The 25959-nt window shown below is 52.0% G+C and overlaps 1 protein-coding gene across 1 annotated transcript in view; it reads left to right on the plus strand.

The window, feature by feature from the left end:
* The window catches only part of COL5A1 (collagen type V alpha 1 chain), a 263653-nt gene that overhangs the window by 135973 nt on the left and 101721 nt on the right, over nt 1-25959 (plus strand). Inside the window, exons 6-13 of the mRNA XM_077306664.1 lie at nt 1161-1310; nt 2884-3135; nt 5132-5293; nt 7828-7884; nt 17319-17360; nt 17682-17744; nt 20915-20989; nt 22893-22985. Coding sequence (XP_077162779.1) covers nt 1161-1310; nt 2884-3135; nt 5132-5293; nt 7828-7884; nt 17319-17360; nt 17682-17744; nt 20915-20989; nt 22893-22985 — 894 coding nt within the window. The remainder of the gene's footprint in view (nt 1-1160; nt 1311-2883; nt 3136-5131; nt 5294-7827; nt 7885-17318; nt 17361-17681; nt 17745-20914; nt 20990-22892; nt 22986-25959) is intronic.

The raw sequence follows: 25959 nt of genomic DNA on the forward strand, positions 1-25959 counted from the left end.
TCAACTTCTCGTTCCAAGCTCTAGCAGTTTGTTTCAATCCATATATCCCCTTCTGCAGCTTACAAACTAGTCCTTCATCTATTGCAAATCCTTCTGGCTGAAGCATATACAATTCCTCTTCAATTTCTCTATTCTAAAATGCTGGTTTTACATCCAGCTGTTCAACATGAAGCTGCTTGTACTGTTCTAACTGTACTATACTTTACCACAGGTGCAAATGTCTCATCAAAATTTTCACCATGCTTTTTTGTATAACATCTTGCTACCAACCTAATTTTATATCGTCGTATGTTTCCATCTCCAAGTAATTTTTTTTTTGCTTAAATACCCATTTGCAAACTGGAGCATAGTCTGAACAGGGCTTTTTATCCACCCCCAGTCTGAATAAATCCCCTCCACCTACACTGAATTTGATTTCAATTTAAATTTTCCCTCTGCAACATGCATGATCAAGTTGCAGTGACCCTACCATTCCCCTGTGATATCCAGGAGTGGATATAACTCAGTATAATTGATCAGGCCGCTAAGGTAGAGAAGCAGTCTGTCCCTGATTGGCTGGGTGCCAGTTTGAAGACTTCCTGGTTCCCCTTTGTAAAACTTTCCTCCCAGGAGTTATTCTTGCCCTCCTTTTGGAATCTGTTTTTAAACTGACTGCGCTCCAGAATCCCACACTTCATGCAGCAGAGATTTGCCTTGTTCTCTGAGAGGCAGCTGCTTGCTCCAATCAGCTTGGCTCGACAATGGAAAAAACAAAGTAAGTGCAGAATCAGGAGTACCCTCCCACACACCCTCACATACCATGTCAGGCTTTCTTAACCAGCATTTCATGAAACAGGGGGAATGTGTCTCCTACTAGAGCTGCAGAACAGCTTGACTGTCTCAGGTGAAGAGGGACCTTCAGATGCTCAGGATCCCATCAGCTGTGGCAGAGCTCCGTGTGTGCATGTCAGACATTGGCTAGAACAGGAGTAGTCAAACTGCGGCCCTCCAGATGTCCATGGGCTACAATTCCCAAGAGCCCCCTGCCAGCATTCGCTGGCAGGGGCTCATGGGAATCGTAGTCCATGGACATCTGGAGATCCGCAGTTTGACTACCCCTGGGCTAGAAGTTTTGCAGAGACTACTGACAAAGGTCTTCATTTGCTGTCTCCCTTTTGTAGTATACAGACGGGGATGGCAACCTGGAGGTGGAGGGGCAAACCTACTACTACGACTATCCTTACTATGAAGACCGTGATGAGATCGGGAAGGCAGCTCCCACTACTGCCCAGCCTGTGGAGGCCGAAGAAGCAGCCAGAGAAACCACAGAGGTGAGGAGCCACCATGAGGATGGGGTCCAACTGCAGTCCCCTGGCTGGGTCAGCTCTGCCAAAATGTGGCCCTGGTTCCTGGCCAGATGGCTGCTGCATGGACGTCACACCTCCTGCCAGCCAACTTGTCCCTGCCAGGACTTAGAAGCCTGTGAACAGCCCCCCTCCTGGAGATCCCCCTCCTTTCCAGATTGCTTGTGTGTCTGGCAATGCGGGGCCTACAGCTTATGTAATGGAAGTGCCTTAGGCAAAATAAGTAATTTCCTCTGGTAAGACAATAGAAAGTCATCTGCAGACATGTCAGGTTCCAAGCAAAGGCAAGGGAGAGGGTAGAAGTGGAAAGCCTGGTATCTGGAATACAGATGTCTTTTGGAGCCCTGCTTCTCCAGCAACCTTGTTGAGGGATGGGCTCAGACTCTTGTCAACCTGCCAGAAGACACCTGTGTGCACGTAGCGAGGTTCTGGCTGATGAGTTTGCACTGGGCCAGAGGACAGCGCCTCACCCTGACAGCTTGTCAGCTTTATAGGGCTTCCCACTGTCCCTGGAGCTTCAGGGTCCCAAGGGGTAGGAATATTGTTTGGGGGCTGAACTTTGTGGGCAGTTCAAGGCCCATTATGCAGAGGACCTCCAGCTCTTTGCTGAACTCCTGTGGTCCCTATGTGCCATGCCCCTGATCTCTGAGGCCTCCCTCTTGTAATTGCTTTAAATTAAATAAATATAAAAAAACATAAAATGGACACTTGCATTTTCAGGAAAAGATGCCTCCTCTTCCTCCGGCAACATGCTGTGGGTTCAAGGAGGAACCTCCCGAAAGCCTTTCTTCTAGATCTGGGGTCCCTGACTGTTTTTGAGCCTGTGCACTCTCTGGGATTTTGAGGGAGCACCACCTCAAAAACGGCTCCTTCAGGAGGCAGAGTCATATGAAATACCACCCTCTGCATACCTCCTAAGACAGAGGAAGGCCTGGAGGGGGAAGGGAATTACATTCCAACTAAGGAAAGCCTCTAGGTGCTCTGGTAGAAAACCCTTTCGTTTGAATAAGAGCAGTCATTTAAAAACCATGCCTTACAGTTTCTGAAAAGCTGGGTGAGCCTGTAGTCATGTTTAAAAAAAAAAAAATGGGGGGGGGGGTTCTGCCAGATGGATTAAGGCAGGGGTAATCAAACTGCGGCCCTCCAGATGTCCATGGACTACAATTCCCAGAAGCCCCTGCCAGCATTCGCTGGCAGGGGCTCCTGGGAATTGTAGTCCATGGACATCTGGAGGGCCGCAGTTTGATTACCCCTGGATTAAGGCCATGTTGCAACATTGAACGGGTTTAAAGCATTTAATGCTCTAGATGCTGCAGCTGCTTGTTAGTGGGGAATGGTGTCAGGTAGGGTTGCGTGCTCCAGCATGGTTCGGCTGCTTTTGGCTTCGGTGATCGCCGAAGTGGCCGAACCGCACCGGAGCGCACAACCCTAGTCAGGTGTCCCAGGAGTCTGACATCCTCTGACCATCTGTGGGCAGCGGGAGGACATTTGCGAAGAAAATCCTCCTGAGCCTTTCCTCTCCTTCCCTCCCCTGAAACAGGATCGCACCCCTTCTTCCACCCCAGCCTCGCCAGTTGTGGAGAACACTCAGGAGGAGCGGAGGGAAGAAGAGAGGGTGGACGATCCACTAGTGGACGAGTATAACTACGAAACCATCACAGACGAATACTACACTCCGCTCCCGTATGAGGATCTGAACTACGATGACCTTGACCTACCAGGAAAGCTCCCAGAAGGGGCCACTGAAGTCGAAGTTCCCACCGCCACAGTGATCAGCGTCAACAGCAGTGAGGTAATTCTGTCCACGGTCGCCGATTTTGGCCCTACTCGCAAATCAACTCCTCAATAAAGGTGCCGTGAGGAAGGCAGCTTTGGTTGCTGGCACGGTGCCCGGGTGTGGCTGATGGGGTGAAGCAGCAGTGAAGACCGAGGGCGAGAGACACAAAGCGCCTTCAGCACAGAAGTGGAAGATCTCTTCGACTTCTCTCTGCTGGAAAAGTTTCACCTCTGAATTCTGGGCTTTCTTGCTTCGTGACTCACCATGTTAGAAAGCGTCCCAATAAGTGCCAAAAAGAAATTTGACGCACATTCAGAGGACTCTGCTTACATGAAATGTCTGTCGGAATCTGATGGGGAATTAAAAGTTTTGGTCTCTCGGGGAACGTGTGCTTCAGTAATGGAGGAGAGGAAAGCAAACTCAGGATCTGGGGATGGGGGTGGCTACTATCACTGGTGGCTTTAAAAAAGGCCTGGACACATTACTGGAGGGTGTGACAGGACAGTGACTTCCCTGTGCAGAGGGAGCACACATCTTGCCAAGGGCAAGCCACAGGAGGAGGAGGAGGAGGAGGAGGAGGAGAAGGAGGAGGAAGGCTTTTCGTTCCTGATAATTGAGGCGGGGTCTCCTGCTGGCTGCCACTGGAAAGGCAGGAGAGGTCTCAGCAAATAGAGCAGCACGGAGTTCATCCAAGCCTTGGGAGCTGATAGGCAGCCATCCTTAATCCATGACCCAAAGGTCACAGGTATCACAAATGGCCCCAGGCACGGCAAGCTGGGCAGAGCCATCGTGGTTTGTTACCAGAAGGATATCTAGTAGGGTTGGGCGCTTCGGCTCTTTCCCACCCGAAGCAGCTGCTGGCTGCTTCGGGTGGGAACGGCCACTTTGGATGCCGAAGCGCCCAACCCTAACCCAGTTTGGTGAGCTCCCTTGTCCCATGTTCTCTCTGGTTATCCTTGTTGGTGTCTGGCAAGCTGAAAGGGAGACTGTCAGCACAGACAGCTGGCTTTGAAACTTGGCTTTCACTTCTGGCTGCGATCCTGACCCCATTACAGATCTTGGCATGACTTCCCTTGTTTCTTTATCTGGATTTGTTCACAGATCTGGGTTTTTAAAGCCCTCTCAGTAAACCTCAAATATGGGGACTCCTTTTTTTCTGAGGAAGGGTAATGGACTTGCTTCCTTGAAGGGACGATGACCCTCTGCCCCCTGCCACATGCAATCCCACGAGGAGGCTGTCTTCCTGCAGGGCCTGCCTAGGAAAGTGGCTCAAAGGCCTTCCTGTGCAGCTTACATCCTGTTTGCCTGTTGCAAAGAGAAACCTGGCCTGTTTTTTGGCAGACCCTCGGCTCAGTATTTTATCCACCTGTTAGTGAATATTGGGCAGGTTTCTGCGTGGAGCTCCTTGCTAACCATACAACATGGCACAAATGGCTTTTTATGCATATGCTCACACCTGTGTTGACTCGGTTCTTACTGTGTAATTGCTCCGTTCAGCAAATAATGGTTTAAATAGGCAGATCTCCCACAAGTCGTATAAATCAGTTCTCGGGAAATGCTGCACCTCAGCAATTGCAAATGATGGGTTTGAATCAGCGGCAAACAGTTTTGGGGGGACCCAATGCAACTGGGGGGGGCGTTTGTGGCTGCTGGGGGACGTTTGTGGCTGCTCAGCATGAACTGAACAAGTGACTGGCTCACATTTGATTGCCACCTTCAGGTGTAGTTAGTTCAATAGTCAAACTGGTTGATTAGAAACTTCATGGGCTCCCAAGTGCGCAGTGGGCTGATGCACAGAACTTTGTGGGGCCTGGCCCAAATTCCTCAAGGGTCCTGGTGTATCAGTTAGCTTCCCCTGATGGCAGGCAGTGTGTGGAAGTCCACCAATGTACGGAAAGGTCTGATGCTGTAATAGGTGGGGCGGGAGGCAAAATCAGGACCTGGCCTTGGCCCCTTGGCCCATGCCTGTCTTGGAAAAGAAAGTCTGAGTTGGGCTTCCTTTTTGTGTCAGACTGCAGGAGGAGGGAGCCAGGGGAGAGAAGATGCTGACAAGGACTTTGCCGAGGAAACCATCCGGGAATACGACACCTACTACGATGGCTACTACGACAGGACAGACTCCCCTGACATCGGGCCAGGAATGCCTGCAAACCAGGACACGCTTTACGAAGGGGTAAGGAACGCCTGCACCTCCCAAATGCTGGCTTGACCATCCAGTTCCCCATCTGCCTGGCATGGTCAGTTTGCCTCTTCCTGCACAAGGAGGGCATTCAGAGAAAGAGAAAGCAAGCTGACGTTGGAACCTCCTCGTATGATGTTTGCTGCCATCGGCTTCAAAACTGACCCAGTTTTGGGTCAATTGGCTTAGCTGAAGCTCTGTGTGTTTATTAAGCAGACTGTCACTCCCCCAACCAAGTTTCTCTGCCCCATATCATTCTTACCAAGGATACCCAGTCCGGGGACAGGAGTGTGTGGCTCTGCACAGCCCATCACCCTGCTTCAGAGTGGAAGATGCTGCACGGTCACCTGCATGCTTGAGGGAGATGGGTAGAGGATCTTAATTACTATCAGCATCCCACAATTAAAGAAGATCTGCCCTTGATGATGTATTTCTTTCACTATGGCATTGAAGCCAAATTTGATTTCCAGAATGGCATGGCCTCTGTAGCCACCAGCCTGGGATCCTGGGGGTGGGGGCGGGAGGCCCTAGAAGGGCCTCCTGCCCGCTCTACGGGGCCCATGGCAGCCTATAGAGGCCTCTCTGCAGCCCACTCGAATCCAGGGCAGCCACACGATGCCTGGAAATGCCCACCCAACAGCTCTGCGAACCTGCAGTGGCCTTTCCGCAGCCTGCCCCAGTACAGGGCAGATGTGAGAGGCCTGGAAACAGCTGCCCACCGGCCCTGTGGGGCCTGTGGCAGCCTGAGGAGGCCTCTCCACAGCCCCCAGGAAGGACACAAGATAGGCCCATGTCCCAGTGCCTGTTGCATTCCTGGGTGCAACGGGATTTGCCCCACTACCTTGAATAAAACTTTAAAGAGCTAGAAATGGATTACTGAGGGTGAGGAGTACTGAGTAAAGTGAGAGCCCCCCCCCCCCAAATCAGTTCTTTGGTGGGACTCACAAATCTGAGGGTCCTCCCTACAGGGATGAAGGGAACAGTTAGCCTCTAGGGGTCTTCTAAGCTCTTTCCCAGCATCTCCCCAAAAACAAAGGGGCAGAAGCTTGGATTCAGGGTCCTTGCTTTTTATGCAGCTCCTCCACATCTTCACTTAAAGGCTGTGAAGCAACAAGACCACCTGGATCTTGGAGACTGGATGCCGGTCAGAAGAGACCAGCCTTGGTCGCACAGCAAGTTCTTGGAATAAGGCAGCTTCCTCTGCTCAGTTTTCAGCTTCTTTTTTTAATGTACATCTTTAACTTACCAACAATGCGATCTTGAACAGAATTATTCCCTTCTTAGTCCGTTGAAGCCAGGATGTGACTCTGTTCAGGATTGCTCTGCCAGTTCCTTAACAAGTGTTAAACTTGCCCTGCCTTCCCCCTTTTCCAAAATGATTGACACACTGGGCACTTCTTTGTTTAATTTAGTTTGCATTGCTTTAAAGCAGGGGTAGTCAAACTGCGGCCCTCCAGATGTCCATGGACCACAATTCCCAGAAGCCCCTGCCAGCGAACGCTGGCAGGGGCTTCTGGGAATTGTAGTCCATGGACATCTGGGGGGCCACAGTTTGACTACCCCTGCTTTAAAGAGTGACTTCCATTTGAATGGTGGGCTGCTTCTGTTTCGGCCTTGGCTATTTCACCCTTTTTCTGATGCTCCCAGCCCATGGCCCTTTTTTCTTCCCTGCATTTCTTCATGCCTTTGTCCTGAGGCATTCCAGGCTGTGTGCTTGGGTCTCCTCTCCAACCTTGTGTCCTCATACCAACCCTCTGAGGTAGGTTAGGTGGAGAGCAAACAGGCCAAAGGCCATGTCAGAGCAGGGATTGGAATCAAGAGTGTAAGCCCAACCTCCCAACGATGGGCGCTGGACTCTTCTGCGTTATGCCTCACCCTGATTATTCTGCAGAGCTGGTGCTCTTTAGGCAGGCCAGGGTTCTGTTTAAGGGCAACTGAAGTGTTCTGGTTTCTTGCCTGCCCGTGTCCTGGACTTTTTTGGCCAGGGCGTTTCAGTTCAAGTCCTTCTTTGGCCAGGGTGCAATCTGGGTAAGTGTGCACTGTGTCTCTGCTGTCAGGAAGAGGGAAGTGGAATAGCTCCATATGTCGATGTCTGCCTTTGTTTTACTCACTGCTACAAGGCTCTCCTGGGCATGTCCTAGAGCAGGGGTAGTCAAACTGCGGCCCTCCAGATGTCCATGGACTACAATTCCCAGAAGCCCCTGCCAGCATCCGCTGGCAGGGGCTCCTGGGAATTGTAGTCCATGGACATCTGGAGGGCCGCAGTTTGACTACTCCTGACCTAGAGTGAAACGATGGATAATCGTACCTCATGGGAACCAACTGGAAAGAGCGCAGAGTACACATGTGAGCAATAAATGAATTGGCTGAGTAGCATGCTTCAAATGCCTCTTTCCCGGTGCATCTCGCCGGGTAAATGAGGCATTTGGTTTCCAGATTGGGCAGCCTGCAGCGGGTGTTGTTCTTGCTCTTGCAAAAACTGTGCATGGGATCTGTTGTGCTGACTGGTGTCTTTCTGTCCCTCGCAGATCGGTGGGCCACGAGGTGAAAAAGGGCAGAAGGGGGAGCCAGCGATCATTGAGCCGGTAACAGCCTTCCTTTCTCATTGCCTAGCATGTGTGCGGCAGCTGGAGAATCCAAGTAAACATGTGGAAAATGCGAAACATCCACAGGTCTTCTCTCGCGAAAGGCATATGAGGCATGCAGGGGTTTCAGTTGTCACTCACTGCTCCATAGAACAGCAGTCAGGAGGTCTGCTTCTTCATTCTGCATGGGGATGGTGTGTGTGAGTCAGAGAAAGAGACAGACAGAGAAGTGCAAACCCCCACAACCTTCCAAGGTATTCTGCTAGGAGTACCGTTTCCGTTTTGGAGAGTTTGGGCGTTGGATCTGAACTAAGATCACATGGGTGAACTGCTCTGAGCATGCCGAAAATGGCATCCTCCAAATGCTGATCGCTTGTTTGTGCTCTCCTGCGGGCTGCAGGGCAAGCAAGTTGTTGGAGAGAGCGTCCCTGGGATGCCTGGACTGCTTTGCCTTCTCTGTGGAGAACTGATGGCTTCTGGGCGACTGTCTGAGAAGTGGAGAGGCCAGAGGGATTCAGCCTGGTTTTGTCCCTAGAGATGCTGGGCCGAACATGTGGTTCTGCTTGTGACTAGGAGGGCCAGAGGCACAGCGCAGCGGGGAGCGGGAGGTGGGTCTCTTGTGCCTGCAGTAACCATAAGAAAGAGGCCATTTTAGCAGATGCAGTTTTTCTGTCCCAGCATGAAGCTGCTGCTGCCATTATTGCCCTTTCAACTTCCTAAACATTCCGAGGGTTCAGAGCAGGGGTAGGCAAACTGTGGCCCTCCAGATGTCCATGGACTACAATTCCCATGAGCCCCAGGGGCTCATGGGAATTGTAGTCCATGGACATCTGGAGGGCCACAGTTTGCCTACCCCTGGTCCAGAACATTTGAGACTTCTTGAGAAAGGTACAGTCAAAATGCTGTAAAATAAATACATGAATGTAAGATTTTGCTGCAGACTTATCCCCTTGGTCAATATCCACAGGAAGGCACGGTGGGGGACTGCAGAGTGGCTGGCCTGAGGCCTCCAGTTGGGGGGGGTCTGGTGGGAGACTTGCTGGATGTAGCTTGTACTCTTTTCTTGCTGCAGCACCCAGGCCCTTCCTCTGCGCCATCCCCGGTGCTATCACTGGAGTCCCTTCAGAAATCCCATGCTGGTGGCATTGGGGGTCCAAGGTTGGAGCTGGGCTTCCCCCCTCTACTGTTGTTGGGCAGAGTGGCGGGGGGGGGCAGTGGAGGGTTGGAGTCAGGTCCTTCCCTCAGCTTGGCTCCCCTGAGGTCTGGAGTTGTGAAGGGGGGAAATGATCCTGTGGGAAAAATGGCTTTGCATCGGTGGAGGATCCAACCTCTGTGGCATTGATTTCTAGCAATCAGTCTACTTTCTGCTTTTCTTAGCCACACAAGCCCCAGTGGGATGGCAAGAGGACAACCTGGTAGCCCGTCCCAACCATCTTTATGCTCTGACTCCCTCCACCGGGGAGTAGGGTTGCTATGCCTGTGGCTCTCTCCAGATGTCTAACATTGATCTGTATAATCCCAGAGTTGGATGTATCCCTAAAGATCATCTAGTCCAACCCGCTGCCCAATGCAGGACCAGCCTAAAACTTCCATGATAAGTATCTGTCCAGCTGCTGTTTGAAGAAGTCAATGATGGGGAGTTCACCGCTTCCTTAGGTAGCTGATTCAATTGCTGAATGATTCTGACTGTAAAAAATTTTTTCCTGCTGTTTAACCAGTACCATTCTACACGCAGTTTAAAGCCATTACTGCAGGTCCTATTCTCTGCTGCCAACAGGATCCATTCCCTGCCCTCCTCCAACTGATAACCTTTCGAATACTTTGAGAGAGTCATCCTGTCCCCTCTCAGCCTCCTTTTCTCCAGGCTGAACATTCCCAAGTCCCTCAGCCTTTCCTCCTAGGGCTTGGACCCCAATCCCAGATCATCCTCGTTGCTCTCCTCTGCCCCTTCTCCATTTTGTCCACGTCCTTTTTGAAGTGAGGCCTCCAGAACTGCCCACAGGACTCCTGATGGGGTCTGACCAATGTGGTAGACAGCAGGGGTCTTCAACCCCCGGTCTGTGGCCCGGTATCGGGCCGCTAAGGCCATGGTACCGGGTTGCCAGTGGCTGCGCCTGCCTTCCCCCCTCCCCGCAGCGAGAGGGGGGGGAGAGGTAGGCGCGGCCGCTGGCATGCCAGCGACGCAAACGCGCACGTGCGGAGCTGCCGCACATGTGTGTTTGTGCCCCCTGCTGGTGAAAACGTGCACATGCGGCTGTTTTGCGCATGCGGCAACTGCGCGTGCTCGTTTACGTGCAGCTGCTGTGGCCGAGCTGCCGGATCTCTCCCACACTCGGAGGCGGTCCCCGACTACAAGAAGGTTGGGGACCGCTAGTATAGAGCATAGGGATTATGACATCTTGAGATTTGGATGTGATGTGTGCTGCCCTACTGGGCTGCACCCTAGGTCCAAGCGAGTACTCCCTCAGCCAGCCACCCTGGAACAAATCATTAGGCAAAAGCCAAGTCTAGGATTCAGGCCAAAGAGTCCAGTCCAGGGAGTTCAGACCACCAGGGGCTGGATGATTGAGCCAAGAACTGAAGAGGAGTCTAAAGTTGGGCCATCCTCAGAAGCCAGAGAGCGTTCCAAAGCCATAGCATGGTCAAAAAACAGAGATAAATCCAAAGCTGGGCCAAGGTCAGGAACCAGAGGGAAGTCCAAAGATGAGCCAATGTCAGGAACAGGAGCGAAGTCTCAAGCCAAAGTCAGGAACAGGAGAGCAGACTGACAGAGTTATGCTAGGAAGTGCAGGAACCAGATGCCCCGGCAGACGGGCAGGGAATTCATGCTTTGCACCCACAGAGAAACCGGGCTAAGGCTTCTCCTCATGTAGCAGCCAGGACACTCTTCGCACGGGAAACAAAGTGCTTGCATCCATGTCAGAGGAAAGGCCTTCAGCTGTGTGCCACCTACTCTGACAATGAGCTGCCCCTGTCAAACTGGCTGTCCTGTGCTATTTTTGCTGCCCTGTCACGTCTTCAGGGATGTCCAGAACCTCTTGCTCAATACCCAGAGATGCTGGCAAAAAGAGCCAAGTTGACTCCTGGCTGGGATCAGGCTGCTGTTCCCCAGCAAGTTGGGCTGGTCCATCTTCTTTGCATGTCCATGAACTGACTGTTGAGGCCACCTTTCCCACAGCCTCTCTTTCCATAGCCAATTTGGTGTAGTGGTTAGGAGTGCAGACTTCTAATCTGGCATGCCAGGTTCAATTCTGCGCTCCCCCACGGGCAGCCAGCTGGGTGACCTTGGGCTCCTCACGGCACTGATAGAGCTGTTCTGACCGAGCAGTAATATCAGGGCTCTCTCAGCCTCACCCACCTCACAGGGTGTCTGTTGTGGGGAGAGGAATGGGAAGGCAAATGTAAGCCACTTTGAGCTTCCTTCGGGTAGAGAAAAGCGGCATATAAGAACCAACTCTTCTCCTTCTTCTTCTTCATACACACACACACACACAAACCCAGTCCTGCACTTGCTGCTGACCAGGAACTCAGTTAACCCAGTTTTGCTTGGCATAGCGGCTGGGGCAATTGCTGTTCTCTCCGCCAGGCAGGGTCAGAGGTTTTCATTTGTGCTTCTCTGCCCCCCACCCCCACCCCACCCACGTGATTGCTTTGTGAAGGGAAGTGAAATCAGTAACTGCTTTCCAAAAAGCCTCCTCGTCCTTTCCCAAACTGCTGGATATTGCAAGTGTGGATGGGCCTAGGAGGAAATCAGAAATGTGTGCAAACCGAGTTGGCGGGATCTGCTAATACAGTTACATAAAATCCTTTCTGCAAGAAGTTACCCAGAGAACAAAACACAGTTCAGCTTAATCATCCCAAAAGTATTTGGCCGCCCCAACGGCTTTCAAAACGCCGGACAGCGGAGCGCTTGCCAGAAGGTAAACAAGACCAAACGCTGACTTTCCCTCCCTGTCTCCCTCTGCCCAGGATGGAATGTTCAAGGGCTGGCTGAATCAGAAAGGGGAAAAGAGAGAATAGCCACTCGGTATTCTCAGCAAAAGCTCACACGCATTTTGAGGAGGGGAGTGGGGTATCCTTTGAATGGATGGTATTTTTCGTCGCCTGCTCAGGGGCGGACGTGGATGATAACTTGTGTTGGAAGACTTTGGTCAGGCCGTATATGTGCCTGCCTATGCTTGCTGCTGCCTGTGAAGTCTGTGACCCACGCGCTTCTTTCCCACATTCTTAAGCTGGGGAGGGCTTTCTGAAAGGACTGACCCAAGTGCACTGCAAAAGCCATCCGCGATGACAAGCGTCATGTTTGGCTTGCTGGGCTGACTTCTCTTTCCAGTATCTGGAAGCTGAGCCCTGTGTCTGCCCTCTGGTTTGTCCACCAGGCTGGAGATGAGGGTGGTCCCTGCAGCACCTTGCCCTGGCCCGGAGGACATGACTGGTTGACACTCCAAAAATGGCTTTGGCCCCTCATGCAGCTCTTCATGGGGAGGGAAATAGAGGACCCAAAGAGGGGACCCTGGGGTTCCTTCCAGATTGCAGGATGATGCCCTTCAGCTGAGGGGTGGCCACTGGAAATGGTCCTTCTGAAACCTTGGTGGGGCTGAATGACTCTAAACTTGGGCATCTCGACGCCCCAGGATGCCAAAAAAGTTGAAGGCCAGTGGTTGAAGTAGGAGCACGGGGGCCATAGTATTGTTGATGTGTGCGTATCTCTAAGGATGACTGAGGCAGGCTTCTGCCCGGAGGAGCTTACAATACTGGGAGGCAGAAGTCTCACACAGCATGGATGCGAGTAGACCTGCCGTCTGCCCATGTGGCAGGCTGGCTAGGTGGGAGGGCAGGAGTCAGGCACCAGGCAGACCACAGTCACCAGTCAGACAGCCTCAGTGGGAGCCAGACTTCTTCCTGAAGCAGGGTCCACTACCCCCCTCCCCTCGCCTCCTCTTCACTTCCTGTGGATTCCCCACTCTGCAGATAAGCAGGGCAGTTGGGATGCTTGCCCAGGAGAGACTCCAGATGTCCCCAGAACTGGAGCAAGAGATAAACAACTCTAGAAACAAGGGGAGATGCCAGGAATGTTTCTGCCCAGAAGGGGAAATCAGACCTTTGCAGATGAGTTGTGGGCTGTGGAGTCCAGCGGCGGGGGGAGGGGGGGGGCAGGAGATGTTTGGGAGAAAAGACTAACCTCAGAGAGGCTGCCAGCTGAGAGGAATTAACAGGAGCCCAGTGGCTCTGAAGAGGCTAACAAAATTTAGCAGAACTTAGCAGTTCTGGGTAAGAGCTCGATGCTCCTGGTGCCTTGGTGAGGCAGAGACATTTATACTAAAATCTACAGACAAATGACGGGTGGAAGAAGGAGGACACTGCACAGAGATCCACTCCAAAGAGTACTGGCTGTCTTTGTAAAGTCTCCCTTCTCTTCCGCTGGACATTTCTGGCGATATGGAGATGGGTTGCCAGGTCCGCCCCCACCCCTAGCCCCTGGAAGGGGTTGGGGTTCAGGTTCGGGAACTCCTGGTGGTGTGGGGAAGCCCTAGTGGAGGATGATCCTGTAGAATCCACCCTCCAAAGCAGCTACTTTCTCCAGGGGGACTGATCTCTGTGGTCAGGAGAGATGTAATTCCGGGGGATCCCAAGGGCCCGCCTGGAGGCTGGCATGTTTACGCCTGGTGAGGTCAGGGTCTAGAGAAGGGAAGGACCTGTGCGGAGAGTCCACCCTACAAAGCATTTTCTCTGAAGGAACTCATCTGTAAAATTCCAGAAGGATGCAACTCCCCCCCCCTCACCCCCATTGCCCTGCTTTCTGGATAAACAATTGGGAACCCACGAGGAATTGCTGGGGGATGGGGGGAATGACTCACTCTCTCTCCTCCGTATTTTCTCTTCCTGTAAAGCCCCCACAACGCCTCCCTTTCTCTGCTGCTTTCTCTCCTTCCCACCAAACAGCCAGCCTACATTTCCTTGTCCCTCTGTCTTTAGCGTTTTTCCCTTTTTTGCTGGTGACACTCTGGGGTTTCCACGCGCAGACAAGCAGAGGAGGTTTGCCATCTCTTGCCTCCGTGCCACCATCCCAGGCTTCCTCAGGGGTCTCCCGTCCAAGGTCTGACCAGGGCCAACCCTGGTTTTAAACAGAACCCACTGTGTGTTCTCGTGTGCCTATCGAGAACCACGGAAGGTTACTTAAGGCAGCCCTTTGAAAAATCCTGATGTACATGAGAACTTTTAACATCTAGTGGACATGCAAAAGACCTTTGTTTGAGTATAGATCAGGGGTAGTCAAACTGCGGCCCTCCAGATGTCTATGGACTACAATTCCCAGGAGCCCCTGCCAGCAAATGCTGGCAGGGGCTCCTGGGAATTGTAGTCCATGGACATCTGGAGGGCCGCAGTTTGACTACCCCTGGTATAGATGTGGGTTTACACGCTGGTGTTTGAAGAATGTTTTACAAACATATTTTATGCATATCTGTATGTTTTGAAGCCGTTGTGTGTACTTAATATTGACCTCTGAGGAAGACTTGTATAGAAACACATTAGGACTTTGGATGTTGGGATACAACTAACATATGTGTGTGACCTATAGAAAAATTGTGACTCCCTGCTGTTTTTATTATTTTTAATATTTTTATATATTTGAGCTCCAAAAATAGAATTCAAACATATTGTCTCTACTTGTAACCATAAGTATATATATATTATAATAAAGGCAGTAAGGGGGTCATAGGAGGAGTTGGGCCTCACCGTTTACTGGCCAATCAGGTTACCTGTACAGCTCCTGGTTGTCCTCCTCTGGCCTGATTGGCCATCCAGCCAGTGGCTGGTCAATCAGCGTCCACTCCTAATAATTTCCTCACAGTTCTTTCAGTTCATTGGAGTCGTGGCCTGGTGAGTTAGCCACTCTTGGCAGCTAACTCCCCCCACCTTCTAGGCCTGCTGTGAAGGGAGCCTGACTGAGGCGAGGGACACATTTCCAAGAGCAATGCAGGGGAGTCTGTGGACATGGGTGTGCTTTCCTTTTGAAGGGGGGGGGGAAGCTTTCCCTTTCTGCCTAACATCTGGCTGACAGGGAGGCCACAGAAGAGCCACAGAAGAGCCCCTTCTCACTTAAAATACTGCTCTGGTTGGCCTCGCTGCTGGAGGAAAGACTCTGTAGATTTGAGGCCTACCACACAGGGTTGCTATGCAAATAAATCTGGATGCTCTTGTGGTGGTTCGTTTGCTTGCTGTTTCATCTGCACAACAACCCTGTGTGGCAGGGCTTAAATGTTTCTTCTGCACAACAGTCCTGTTCGACCCCCAAAGCAGCCCTTTCTGCCTGGGGAGCTATCTTTATAGTCTGGAGATGAGCTGTAATTTCAGGAGCTCTCCTGGCCCCACCTGGAAGTTGGCTACCCCAGGGATGGAAATATTCCTTGAGGTTTGGAGGTGGGACTTCAAAATGGTACAATGCCTCAGAGTCCACCTTCCAAAGCAGTCATTTTCACCTGGGATCTTTATACTCTGCAGGTGAGCTGTAATTCCAGGAGCATTCCAGGCCCCACCTGGAGGTTGGCTACCCCTGGGTTGGAAATATTCTTGGAGGTTTGGAAAACGGCCTTAAAATGGCACAATGCCTCAGAGTCCACCCTTCAAAGCAACCGTTTTTGCCTCTAGAGCTAATCATTATAATTTAGAGATGAGAAGTGATACCAGAGATGATGCTAGAGGCTTGCAGATTGCGGTTGGGGTGGAGAGGTGTGGGTGTGTCCCTCCTGGGCTATGAGCTTTGGCCAGCCCTTACCAGCAATCGTTTGTATTTTGGGGCGCAGACAGACAGACCAGCATGGGTCCTGTGAGTCTGGAAAGTGCAGGAAGCTCTAAATAAAGAATATTTACAACCTGAACCCCGGGAGTTAGGAAGTGTACATTGCACTCCTCCATTATCTCTAATATTAGTATGGGGAGGGATGGTGTATTTTTTCTTTGCTGCCATGTTGGTATTAAACATTTTTAATGGGGGGTTTAATGGGGTTAAGATCATTGTCGCCTACCACGAGCCTTCCAGAAGAGGCGGGAAATAAATCGGAAGATGATGATGATGATGATGATGATGATGATGATGATGATGATGAACAGATAACTGGCTGGAGAGACATAGGAACTGAAGTGACTTTTCTCAAGCTTGGCCTAGTAAATAAAAATCAGTGCTTGTCAGGAAGTTCCTATGAAATCAAAAGCATAAGTGGCCCAGAATTTCAAGTGGAGTTAGCTTTACAGGAAAGTAGAGAGTGAGACTTTTTTGGGGGGGAGGGGGGACTATGTTATCCACTTTTATTAGGCCATGACTTGGCCATGCAGACAGCAGGAACTGCAGTTGACAGCAGTAGGCCTCAGGCTTCCGAAGGCTTCCACTAGTCATGGAGGCTGATTCTGTGAAGATTCTAGGGGGTGGCAATCTACAGTGGGTGAGCAATAGGGTTGTGAGTGTACTGCATTGTGCGGGAGGTTTGACCAGATGACTCAGGATGTACCTTCCAACTCTGTGATTCTATGATTCTGTGGAGGCTGATGTGATCCCGGGGCCAAGGAATATTTACAGAGATTCTTGTTGTATAGGGCAGCTTCTCTGAGTAGCACTGCACTCTTTCTGCCCTGTATGGTGGTGACCATTGGGAAGGTCTGCTGGGGGTGCCCAGCCAAGGCCCTTGGAAGCAGGCAGGCAGGCAGGAAGGAAGGAAGCCACAAGTCCGTGTGTAAGGCAGCAAAAAGAGCTTGGAGGGAAGAGGGAGGGGCTTCTCTCTTAGGGTCTCCTTTCTTGGGGAATGCACACCTGAAGCTTTATCCAGAGATAAAGAGGCTGGGGGAGGGAGTCATGAGGAGGCCCCGCCCCATTCAGTGTGCAGTGGGGTGGGAAGTTTTGGGACCTGGGTGTAACATTCAAGGCCACTTCCTATGAGTGGGTGATGCTTCTGACATGGGAAGTCAGGGGATATGGAGCCCCTTGGCAGGTGTAGCAGGCACTGGAGCCTGCAAGACAAGTGGATGGCCTGCCTCAGTGGTACCCGGTGCTGGCGGGTGGGGAGGACACCCCAATGCAGGAAGAGGAATGCGTGCGGGCATGTATTAATTTTTGTAAGCTGTCCTGAACAGCTCTTGCAGAAGTATTTTAATAAATATTCGTGTAAATCATTTAAACAGGTAAAAGGTAAAGGCAAGCACCGAGTCATGTCTGACCCTCGGGGTGACGCCCTCCAGCGTTTTCATGGCAGACTCAATACAGGGTGGTTTGCCAGTGCCTTCCCCAGTCATTACCCCAGTCATTAAACAGGTAGAAGGATGCAATAACTTTGTTGTGGAAGACCATACAGTTAATGTGAAAAGTGTGTGTGGAGGGGGGGTTACATAAAAGCCGCCTTTTTCAGAAGAAAGCCCCTTCACTCTGGACTCTTCTTTTGCAGGGCATGCTCATTGAAGGCCCCTCTGGTCCAGAAGGCCCAGCAGTAAGTTGCTTCTGTGCTGTTTCCCCCCTTTCCCTCTTCTTTCCCTTCCTGTTCAGCACAAAATAATGCATGTGTGTATACTATGGCCAGAGTGAGCATGCAAAAGGCAGCTGTTCCCTGGGTTCAATTGCTTCCATATGATGGGCATGCAGCTGAAAGCACTGCAAGGTCAATTTGACCATGCTAAAGTAAACAGATCTTTTGCGCACTTTTCCTGTTCATTACCGTGTGTGTGTGTGTGTGTTTGTGTGTGTATACACAGATGCACACCCTTCCTTTCCTCGTGCTCAGCTCATATTCTTCCTTTTTGTTCCGCATCAGGGTCTTCCAGGGCCTCCAGGAACATCTGGGCCAACGGGCCCGCCAGGGGATCCTGGAGAAAGGGTAAGCTGCCCTTGCATGTTGGGGCTCTTCTGCCCCCTGTCAATGTGGGTGGTGATCCTGGTAGGCTTTGCAAACCTGGGGCCTGGTCTTGGAAAGTCCTCCCCTAGGAGGGAGGGAGGGAGGCCTCTTGAGCCTCTGCCACTTGGGTTGCAGCCAGCATTCAGCATGGCATTGGAATGCAACGTTGCATCAGGGTTCCCCCTTGCAGTTGCGCAGGGGCCAGGAGGGTGCGGGTCATGCCCTCAGCCCTCTCCCATCACCACACGTCAGTTTGTGGCCTCCTGCTTCTCCTGGCTGTGGGAGAGCAGAGGGACAAAGGGAGCAAGCAGCACCAAACGTCCTGAGCCAAATGCCACCGCAAGCCCAGCCGCAGGGGCTTCCTGCATCTTCGTCCTTGGAGCGGCCAGGATCCCCAGGGGCTCCGCTTCTTTAGTGCTCTTCTATTCCCACTTCCCCCCTGCCTGGGGGCCCAAAGCAGCTCTCCCCATCGTCCCCTTCTCAGCCACTTAGTCCTCTGTTTGGGAGGAGGGGTTAGGTGGAGAGGTTGGGACCAGCCCTGGGTCGCCTGGCGGGCCTCTGCCGCCACGTGAGGGATTCCAACCTGGCCACCTCGTGCCCAGCTTCCTTTCGTGCCATCAAACGGTAGACCCCCGTGGCCGTCCAGTGTTAGCCAGGTGAAGGCTGCTCCCGGGATTCCTGTCTAAGCCTTGTGAACCCATTTCATAGCTGGCTGAAAAGAGGAGCTGGGGAAAGACAGGCACAATCCCGAGTTTAGGATATTCCTTACTTATGTACTGCCATTCACAGCAAGCCATCTTGTGTCAGGTTACATAATAAAAACAACAATACCCCATTACAAATCCCATTAATATTAGATCAACCTTGGTGGTAAAAGCTATCGACCCTCCCACAGCCGCTACGACTGCCTTCAGCACGCCAGAGGGACTGCGCATGCCTGCAACCACCAGCACAAGGCTCTATGCTTAAGGTGGCAGCATCTTCCAGGGGGGCCCCTCTGGTTTTCCATGCGCTGGCCTCAACCATAGACCTGGCGGAAGAGCTCCGCCTTACAGGCCCTGCGGAATGCCAAAAGTTCTTGCAGAGCCCACAGCTCTTCCAGGAGCTCGTTCCACCAGGTTGGGGCCAGGACCGAAAAGGCTAGGCACTGGCTTGTTTCCTGAGAGAGCAATATTGTCAGAGGACTTCTTTTCTCGAGGAGCAGTATGTTCCAAGCCTCAATCAATGCTGCCAAAGAATGTCCAGTTAATAAACAGAACAGTTCTCAAGGGGTTCATGGAGGCTCCCACTGTGGGGGGGGGGGACCTCCTTTGCTTTCTCACCCATGGCCAGCAGGAGGAGATTTCGTAATCGGCTTCCCCCACAAGCCACCACTGTAGCATTAAATCTGGGCTGTGCTTTGTTTGGGAGAGGGGCTCTCATTTGATCATTCCCACCCCTCCCCTAAATAAAAAGAAACAAAGACAAAAATTCTTCATACATTTGTCAATTGACTGTGAATCCAAAATCTTAGTATTAAAGAAGATTAAAAGGTTGTTGTGGACGCAACCCAATGGAGGGCAGAATGGAGTGAAGAACGTGGTTGCGAGTGGCCACAGCAGCCGTGGCTCCTGGGGGGGGGCACTATCATCCTCCACACATTCCCTTCAGCCCACTAAGAAAACATATCCCTGACCTTTCCAGGAGGTGCCCTGGGCTGAATAAAGACCTCAGACACCAGCCCCTGGACTCCCCCACCTTGGGCTTAGGCATTCTTTATTTGCTTGTTTCATTTATTCCTTTTACTTTCTCCCCAGTGAGGACCCAATGGGGACCATAGATCGTTTCCCTCGCCTGTGTTTTACCCTCACAACAGCCCTGTGAGGTAGGCTAGGCTGAGTGTGTGTGCCTGGCCCCAGGCCCCTCTGCAGGCTTCCATGGCTAAGTGGGGATTCGAACTTGGGTGTCCCCAGACAAGCAGGACCAGCACTCTGATCACTGCTCCATGCTGGCTTCATTCAGACTCTAGGGTGCTGCCTGCTACCTCTCCTGGCTGGGCAGTCCTATTGCTTGCTTCCTTTGCCCTGGAGGACGCTCACCCAGGAGGGGTGCTGTGGAGAAATCCCTGTGGCAAATTTGCCTGTGCATGCCAGGGGCCAGGGAGTGCCTGGGGGTCACTAGCAAAAGACACCCCCAGCCTCCCTTGCAGAGGGGAGGGTTGCTGACTCCTTGGCTGAGAATTTTCGGTGTGAGCCTGACACCTAGTGGAGATTCTGGAGTAGAGCAGGTCCAGGGGTAGTCAAACTGCAGCCCTCCAGATGTCCATGGACTACAATTCCCAGAAGCCCCTGCCAGCATTCGCTGGCAGGGGCTTCTGGGAATTGTAGTCCATGGACATCTGGAGGGCCGCAGTTTGACTACCCCTGCTTCAGACTGTACCTTCATGCATGGGAGGGGGGAAGAGTGCCTCACTCACACATTCCCATGCCTGTTCATCAAGTCCCCCCCCCCCGACACACACACCTGCTTGCTGCTTTTAGAAAACAGAGTAAGTGGATTTCAGAGTCCTGAAATGCCTGTTGACCTTGCACATCCCCCTCCAATACACATCACAAAAGGACTGTATTTCTGTTTTGATAACACTGCTCTCATTAAGGGGTCCTGTTTTACATTTTTAAGCAGCTACTCTTAAGATACATTTGATCTTTGCTTCATGCAAGTGTGAGTACTTTGGAGTCCATCCTTCCAGCACTGATTGCCTCCCTCCCCTTTTTGAAGAGATTCTCCTTCTGCTGCTGAAGCACCTGGGGCAAGAGGTGTGAGGCCGTGCTGGATGCTGGGCCCTGGAAACACATCCTTTCCAGGTGCTTTGCTCTGTCTTGACTTTGCAACCCTGAGATGGGAAGCAGCGCAGATGTTGTGCCGTTTTCTCCTTTGGCATAAATGTGACTTGGAGCAAGTCTTATCACGGAGCAACCACAATGTTTCATGGAATGAAGCCAGACCTCTGCAATGCCTGCTGAACGAAGAGGTCTGGGCTTGGATCTCAAAGGCAAGCAAAGGGGACACTTCCTTGCCGCAAAACAGCCTTGCAGGCATTCGGCTCCATCCTGGGCTGCCAAGATAATGGTGTCCGAAATATAATGGGTCCTGTCTGTTTCCTCCCTTCTTAGGGGCCTCCTGGACGATCCGGGCTTCCTGGAGCAGATGGTTTGCCAGGACCCCCAGGAACCATGTTGATGCTTCCGGTGAGTAGCAGCTCCCTCCGGGCGTGCAGCTTTTCTGGCCAAGCCCCCTGAGAGTGCGCAGGTGCAGAAAAGATGTGCAGGAACATGAATCAGACCAAAGAGGTCCATCTAGTCCAGCCTTCTGTTCCACACTGTCACCTACCCATTACTGGGGGTGGTGCAAACAGGGCACAGCGGCCAAGGCCTTCCCCTGATGCCACCTTACAGCACTGGCGTTCAGATATCTGCAGCTGCCTATGTATATGGAGGTTCTCTGTACTCCCCCCAGTTTTAGGGGAGCCGGAGGCCTTGCAGAACACTGCAGACAAGACCTGCTGCACATAATGAAGGAAAGCCTCTGAGGCCTGCCTGCCATCACACTATAAGGCAAACAGGAAGAAGCCCCCTTTGCTCACCTCACAGGCTGCCTGTGTAGAGGAGAGATGTCTCATTGTCTGCCTTCCAGGAGTGGATTCCCAAGGGAGGGGGGAGCTGTGCTGGCCTGGATGGCATTGAAAGAGCAAGTGGACAGTCTGGCTGTGTTTATGGACTCCTCTAGGGCCTGAAATGTTCAGTGACTTGGGGTGCTGAGTGCTTTTTGCACACCCTAGGTGTTTGGGGGGGTGTATGTTCCTGGGTAAGCCTGGACTCCGTTGCATGTTCCCTGGGACATTCAGGCTGGACTATTGTAGCTTATTCTGTGTGGGGCTTCCTTTGAAGATGATCCCAAAATTTCAGCTGATTCAGAATGTGGCAGATAGTATTATTATTACATTGTCACCAGATATTTGATTGGTATATGCGTTTTGCAATTCATTGAAAGAAATCCTCCTCATAGCTTCTTTACCCCATACAACAAAGAACCCTACCTATCAGGGACGCCCAGGAAAGGAACAGCCATACTTTTGCAGAACAAAAGGGGGTGAAAGGGGGTTACGCACCTTCTCCTCCTCCTCCTCCCCCACCACAGCTGCTCCTTGGTTTAAAAGGCCTTCCCTTCTTAATAGGGAGGTAGAGGATCTCAGCCAGAGACAAGGGTCATCCTTCCTCTTTGTTTAGGAGGCCCATTTCTGTGCTCAGGATGTGTGTGCCAATCGGTGATTGGCACACCTTGGGTGCCTGCAACCTGCTCTGTGTGGGGCTGCTCTCAGAATCCTCTGGGGAATTCCTCTTCATCCCACATGCAGGGCCCTGCCTGCCCTTTGTGGGCGTGTCGGTCATGAGCTCACAAGATGAACACTGAGATAACTCCAGTGGCTGCCTGTGCGGTTCTGGTCTCAGCTCAAGGTACTGGTTCTCTGTTGCTCAGGACCCTTCTTGCCCACCCATTCAGGGCCACAGATCAGCCTGGATGTGGGCAGGCTCTTTCACCCCGAAGACCGCTACACAAAGGGCTAGTGTGCTAGAGCAGGGGTAGTCAACCTGTGGTCCTCCAGATGTTCATGGACTACATTTCCCATGAGCCCCTGCTGGCAGGGGCTCATGGGAATTGTAGTCCATGAACATCTGGAGGACCACAGGTTGACTACCCCTGTGCTAGAGGACGTCCGGCAGTCCCCCTTTTCAAAGGGCTTCTCATTCAGATTGTTGAAAGTTATTTGACTAACCTGTCATTAGAACTGTGGCTGCTTCATTCAGGTTTATTGTTGTGGTATCATATTATAGCTGTAAAATATTGTTGGTCAGTTGAATGGATTTGCAAAGGGAGAGGGAAATATCTGACTCAACAAACAAATGGTGTCTTGGTTTGGTGGTGACAATCTGATCATCTTGAGCTGGCCCAACCCAGAACAGGGTGGTCATGGGCTTCTAGGTGATTTGGGCCTTTGCTTTGGGCAGATCTCTTGGCCTCTCCTGCCGTGCCTGGTGGGAGGGTGGGGGATACTTGGCGAGGGAGTGACGTGCCCCTTTTTCTCCTCCACAGTTCCGCTTCAGTGGGGGCGGTGACGGCGGCTCCAAGGGCCCCATGGTCTCTGCTCAGGAGTCGCAGGCTCAAGCCATCCTGCAGCAAGCCCGGGTAAGTGAGGGCATTGCCTGCTGCATATGGGCCCCACCACAGACCTGGTTTTCCTCCTGCCGCTTAACCTTCCTTCCGGTGCCCACAGTGGTTTGGGTGCTGCTCAGCAGGCAAGCTGTGTGTTGTTACTTAGGTCAGTCCAGCCAGGAGGAGGGGCCAGGAGTTCATCTTTGTCCCCACGTGCCAAACTGCAGGGTCACGGAGAAGAAGGAGAAGAAAGGCCAGGAGTGCTGCTGTTGGTCCCCTGGAGGACCTTCTGGCCCTCGTCCAGGCAGCCCTTGGGTTGGCTTCCTTGGCAAGGTTGGCTTGGGCAGCTGGCAGGCTCCTGCCCTGACATGTGCAGCTTCCTTGCTTTCATTCTGCCTGCTCCCCCCCTTCCTCTTGATCCTGCCCTGCAGAGCCTGGCCCTACCTCCCTTCCCGCCAACTGCTGAGATGGGCTGCTTTTTCTCTCCCTCTGGCTGATTCCTTGCACTGGGCAGTCAAGCCCATCACAGCGCTGAGCATCTTGCCATGAAAGCAGAGCGGCCAAATCCTCCTGGGGAGCCATGGAGATTTGAGGGCAGACCCTGGGGAGGCAAGAGTTTGAGCAGGGAGCACAGGGGGCTTGTATGAATCCACACAATCCACCCTCCAAGCAGCCATCCTACAGAGGAACTCATCTCTGTAGTTGGGAGGACCTGGAGGATGGCGACCCTGTATGCAAGTCATCATCTGCTGCTCTCTTTAGCTCAAACCTCTCTTAGATGCACAGAAGCACACCTGACTGGACCCTGTGGCAACCAGCCATCCCTCAGCCCCCCCCCCCCCCCCCACTCAGCCCTGCAGGGCTTTTCATGTTAGCTCCCAAGTATTTGATTGACACCCACCATGCCAATTTCCATTCTCTGGCCCCGTGCATGGCCCTCCTGATGCTTCACAACTGGCCTGTGCTCTGACAAACTGCAGGCCAGATGAAACAGGCAGGTAAAGTCTTGAAAGAAATTCGTTCCGGACAGTCAAAGTTGAGGCCCACTTGACCACTAGAGGGCATCTGTGAGATGAAGTCGGGGCTTCCAAGTAGTGAGCAGGGAGGGAATCTCTCCATAGACACCTGACATTACTGGTTCTGAGGGGCTGTGAGTCAGTGGTAGAGCCTCTGCTTTGCATGCAGAAGGTCCCAGGTTCAATCCCTGGGGTCCAGCAGTAGGTAATGTGAAAGATTGAGACACCTTTTTACTGTTGAGAAACCCTTGAAACATTCTTCAGGCTTCAATAAACCCTGGAAGTGATGTCAGTAAGTCACACCTCCTTCTCAGTAAGTCACACCTGGAACTCACATGTCGCCAGAAGTAACATCACCCAGACACTCCTACCGGATGTGACATCACGCTCCATCCCCCCCCCCCCGGTGCCAGAAATGGCCCAGTGGCCTACAGCAGTGGTCTCCAACCCCCGGTCTGGAGACCGGTATTGGTCCGTGGATCAGTTGATACCGGGCCGTTGCTCCTCCTCATCCTCCTCCCTGGCTGCTGCCTCGGGGGCTGCCCTGCCACTCTGCCAACAGCTCACCTTTGGTGCTCTCCGGCGGCCTCCATGGCTGGGGCTCCCCCTTGGCATGGCACTGCACAGCTGCTGCTGGCAGCACCCCCAGTGGGCAGCGGGAAGTCAGGGGCACTGGTGGGAAAGCAAGTGGAGCAAGGGCTCAGGCAGCAGTGGCAGCGACGTCCCTTGGCAAAAAACTACCCCCCCCCAGGCCTCAGTAAAATTGTCAAGCGTTGACCAGTCTCCAGTGATAAAAAGGTTGGGGACCACTGGCCTACAGGACTGGGGCAGGCATCTGCCACTCCATCACCCCCTGCTTCCACACCCCCATGAAATTTAAGTTAAAATGAGAATACTTCCCTCTCTGGACTCCAGTCGCTGCCATGTGCCTCAGCCAGCAAGGATTTTTATGACCAAGCCCCTTCCCCTTTCAACCCCCTCCAGGTAAGTCAACATAAGCATATAGTCGTATCTCTTGATATTTCTTTAAAAAATTAATATATATATATATATTAAAAGTTAATTCTCACACAATAAGTGAAACCCTTCTGGGGCCATTGAAAAACCCCAGGGTTTCACAAAACCCCTGTTGAGAAAGCCTGCCTTAGAGAGCAGCTGCTAGTCAGAGTAAGCAATATTGATCTAGCTAGACCAGGGGTGGGCAAACTGTGGCCCTCCAGATGTCCATGGACTACAATTCCCATGAGCCCCTCATGGGAATTGTAGTCCATGGACATCTGGAGGGCCACAATTTGCCCACCCCTGAGCAAAGAGATCATGTGGCAAAGGCTGCTAAGGAGGCTTCTGATGGGTTCCACTATTAAAGTGTGATAACCAGTTGAATACCACTTTCCATGCACAGGTGGTCCACATAGCTGTGGCCTCAGTGGTTGTGCTGCACACTGGTTCATTTCTAGCCAGCATTTGCAAACCGCTGGTCTGGGCTCAGGGCGAGTCAGTACTAGCACTCAAACTCTCCTCCATACCAGCTGGTGTACCAGTTAAGGGACTTTTAACCTGAACCAGTGGAACACCCAAGTAGATCTTTGCTAACTACGTTGCCATGCCTTGCTTTAATCAGGCCTCAAACTCTGCTAATCTCCCGTAATTGCATTCTTACTGTAAATATTTTTGGGCAGCCTAGCTTTTACTCCTGTGACCAAAACTGTAACTTTTTTTTTCTTTGTGCTGTTTCAATGGGGAAGCGGTCAAACACGGATATGCAGTTCAGTAAATAAGCTAGTGTTTTTGCTGCTCCAGTTGCAGCAACGGGTGGATTTTAATTATCAAAGAGCACAGATAATTACAGGTCTTTTAAAGTATTGAATTCTTGCAATGGAACAAATTTGTTCCAGCTACGTTATAAAATGTGGACAGCCCCATTAACTGGCAAAAGATTTATTGACTCTGGCTCAGCTACATGATTTTTTACTTAGCGGGTTCATATATAT

This window comes from Paroedura picta, chromosome 12 (assembly GCF_049243985.1).
Source record: "Paroedura picta isolate Pp20150507F chromosome 12, Ppicta_v3.0, whole genome shotgun sequence".
Classification (NCBI taxonomy): Eukaryota; Metazoa; Chordata; class Lepidosauria; order Squamata; family Gekkonidae; genus Paroedura; species Paroedura picta.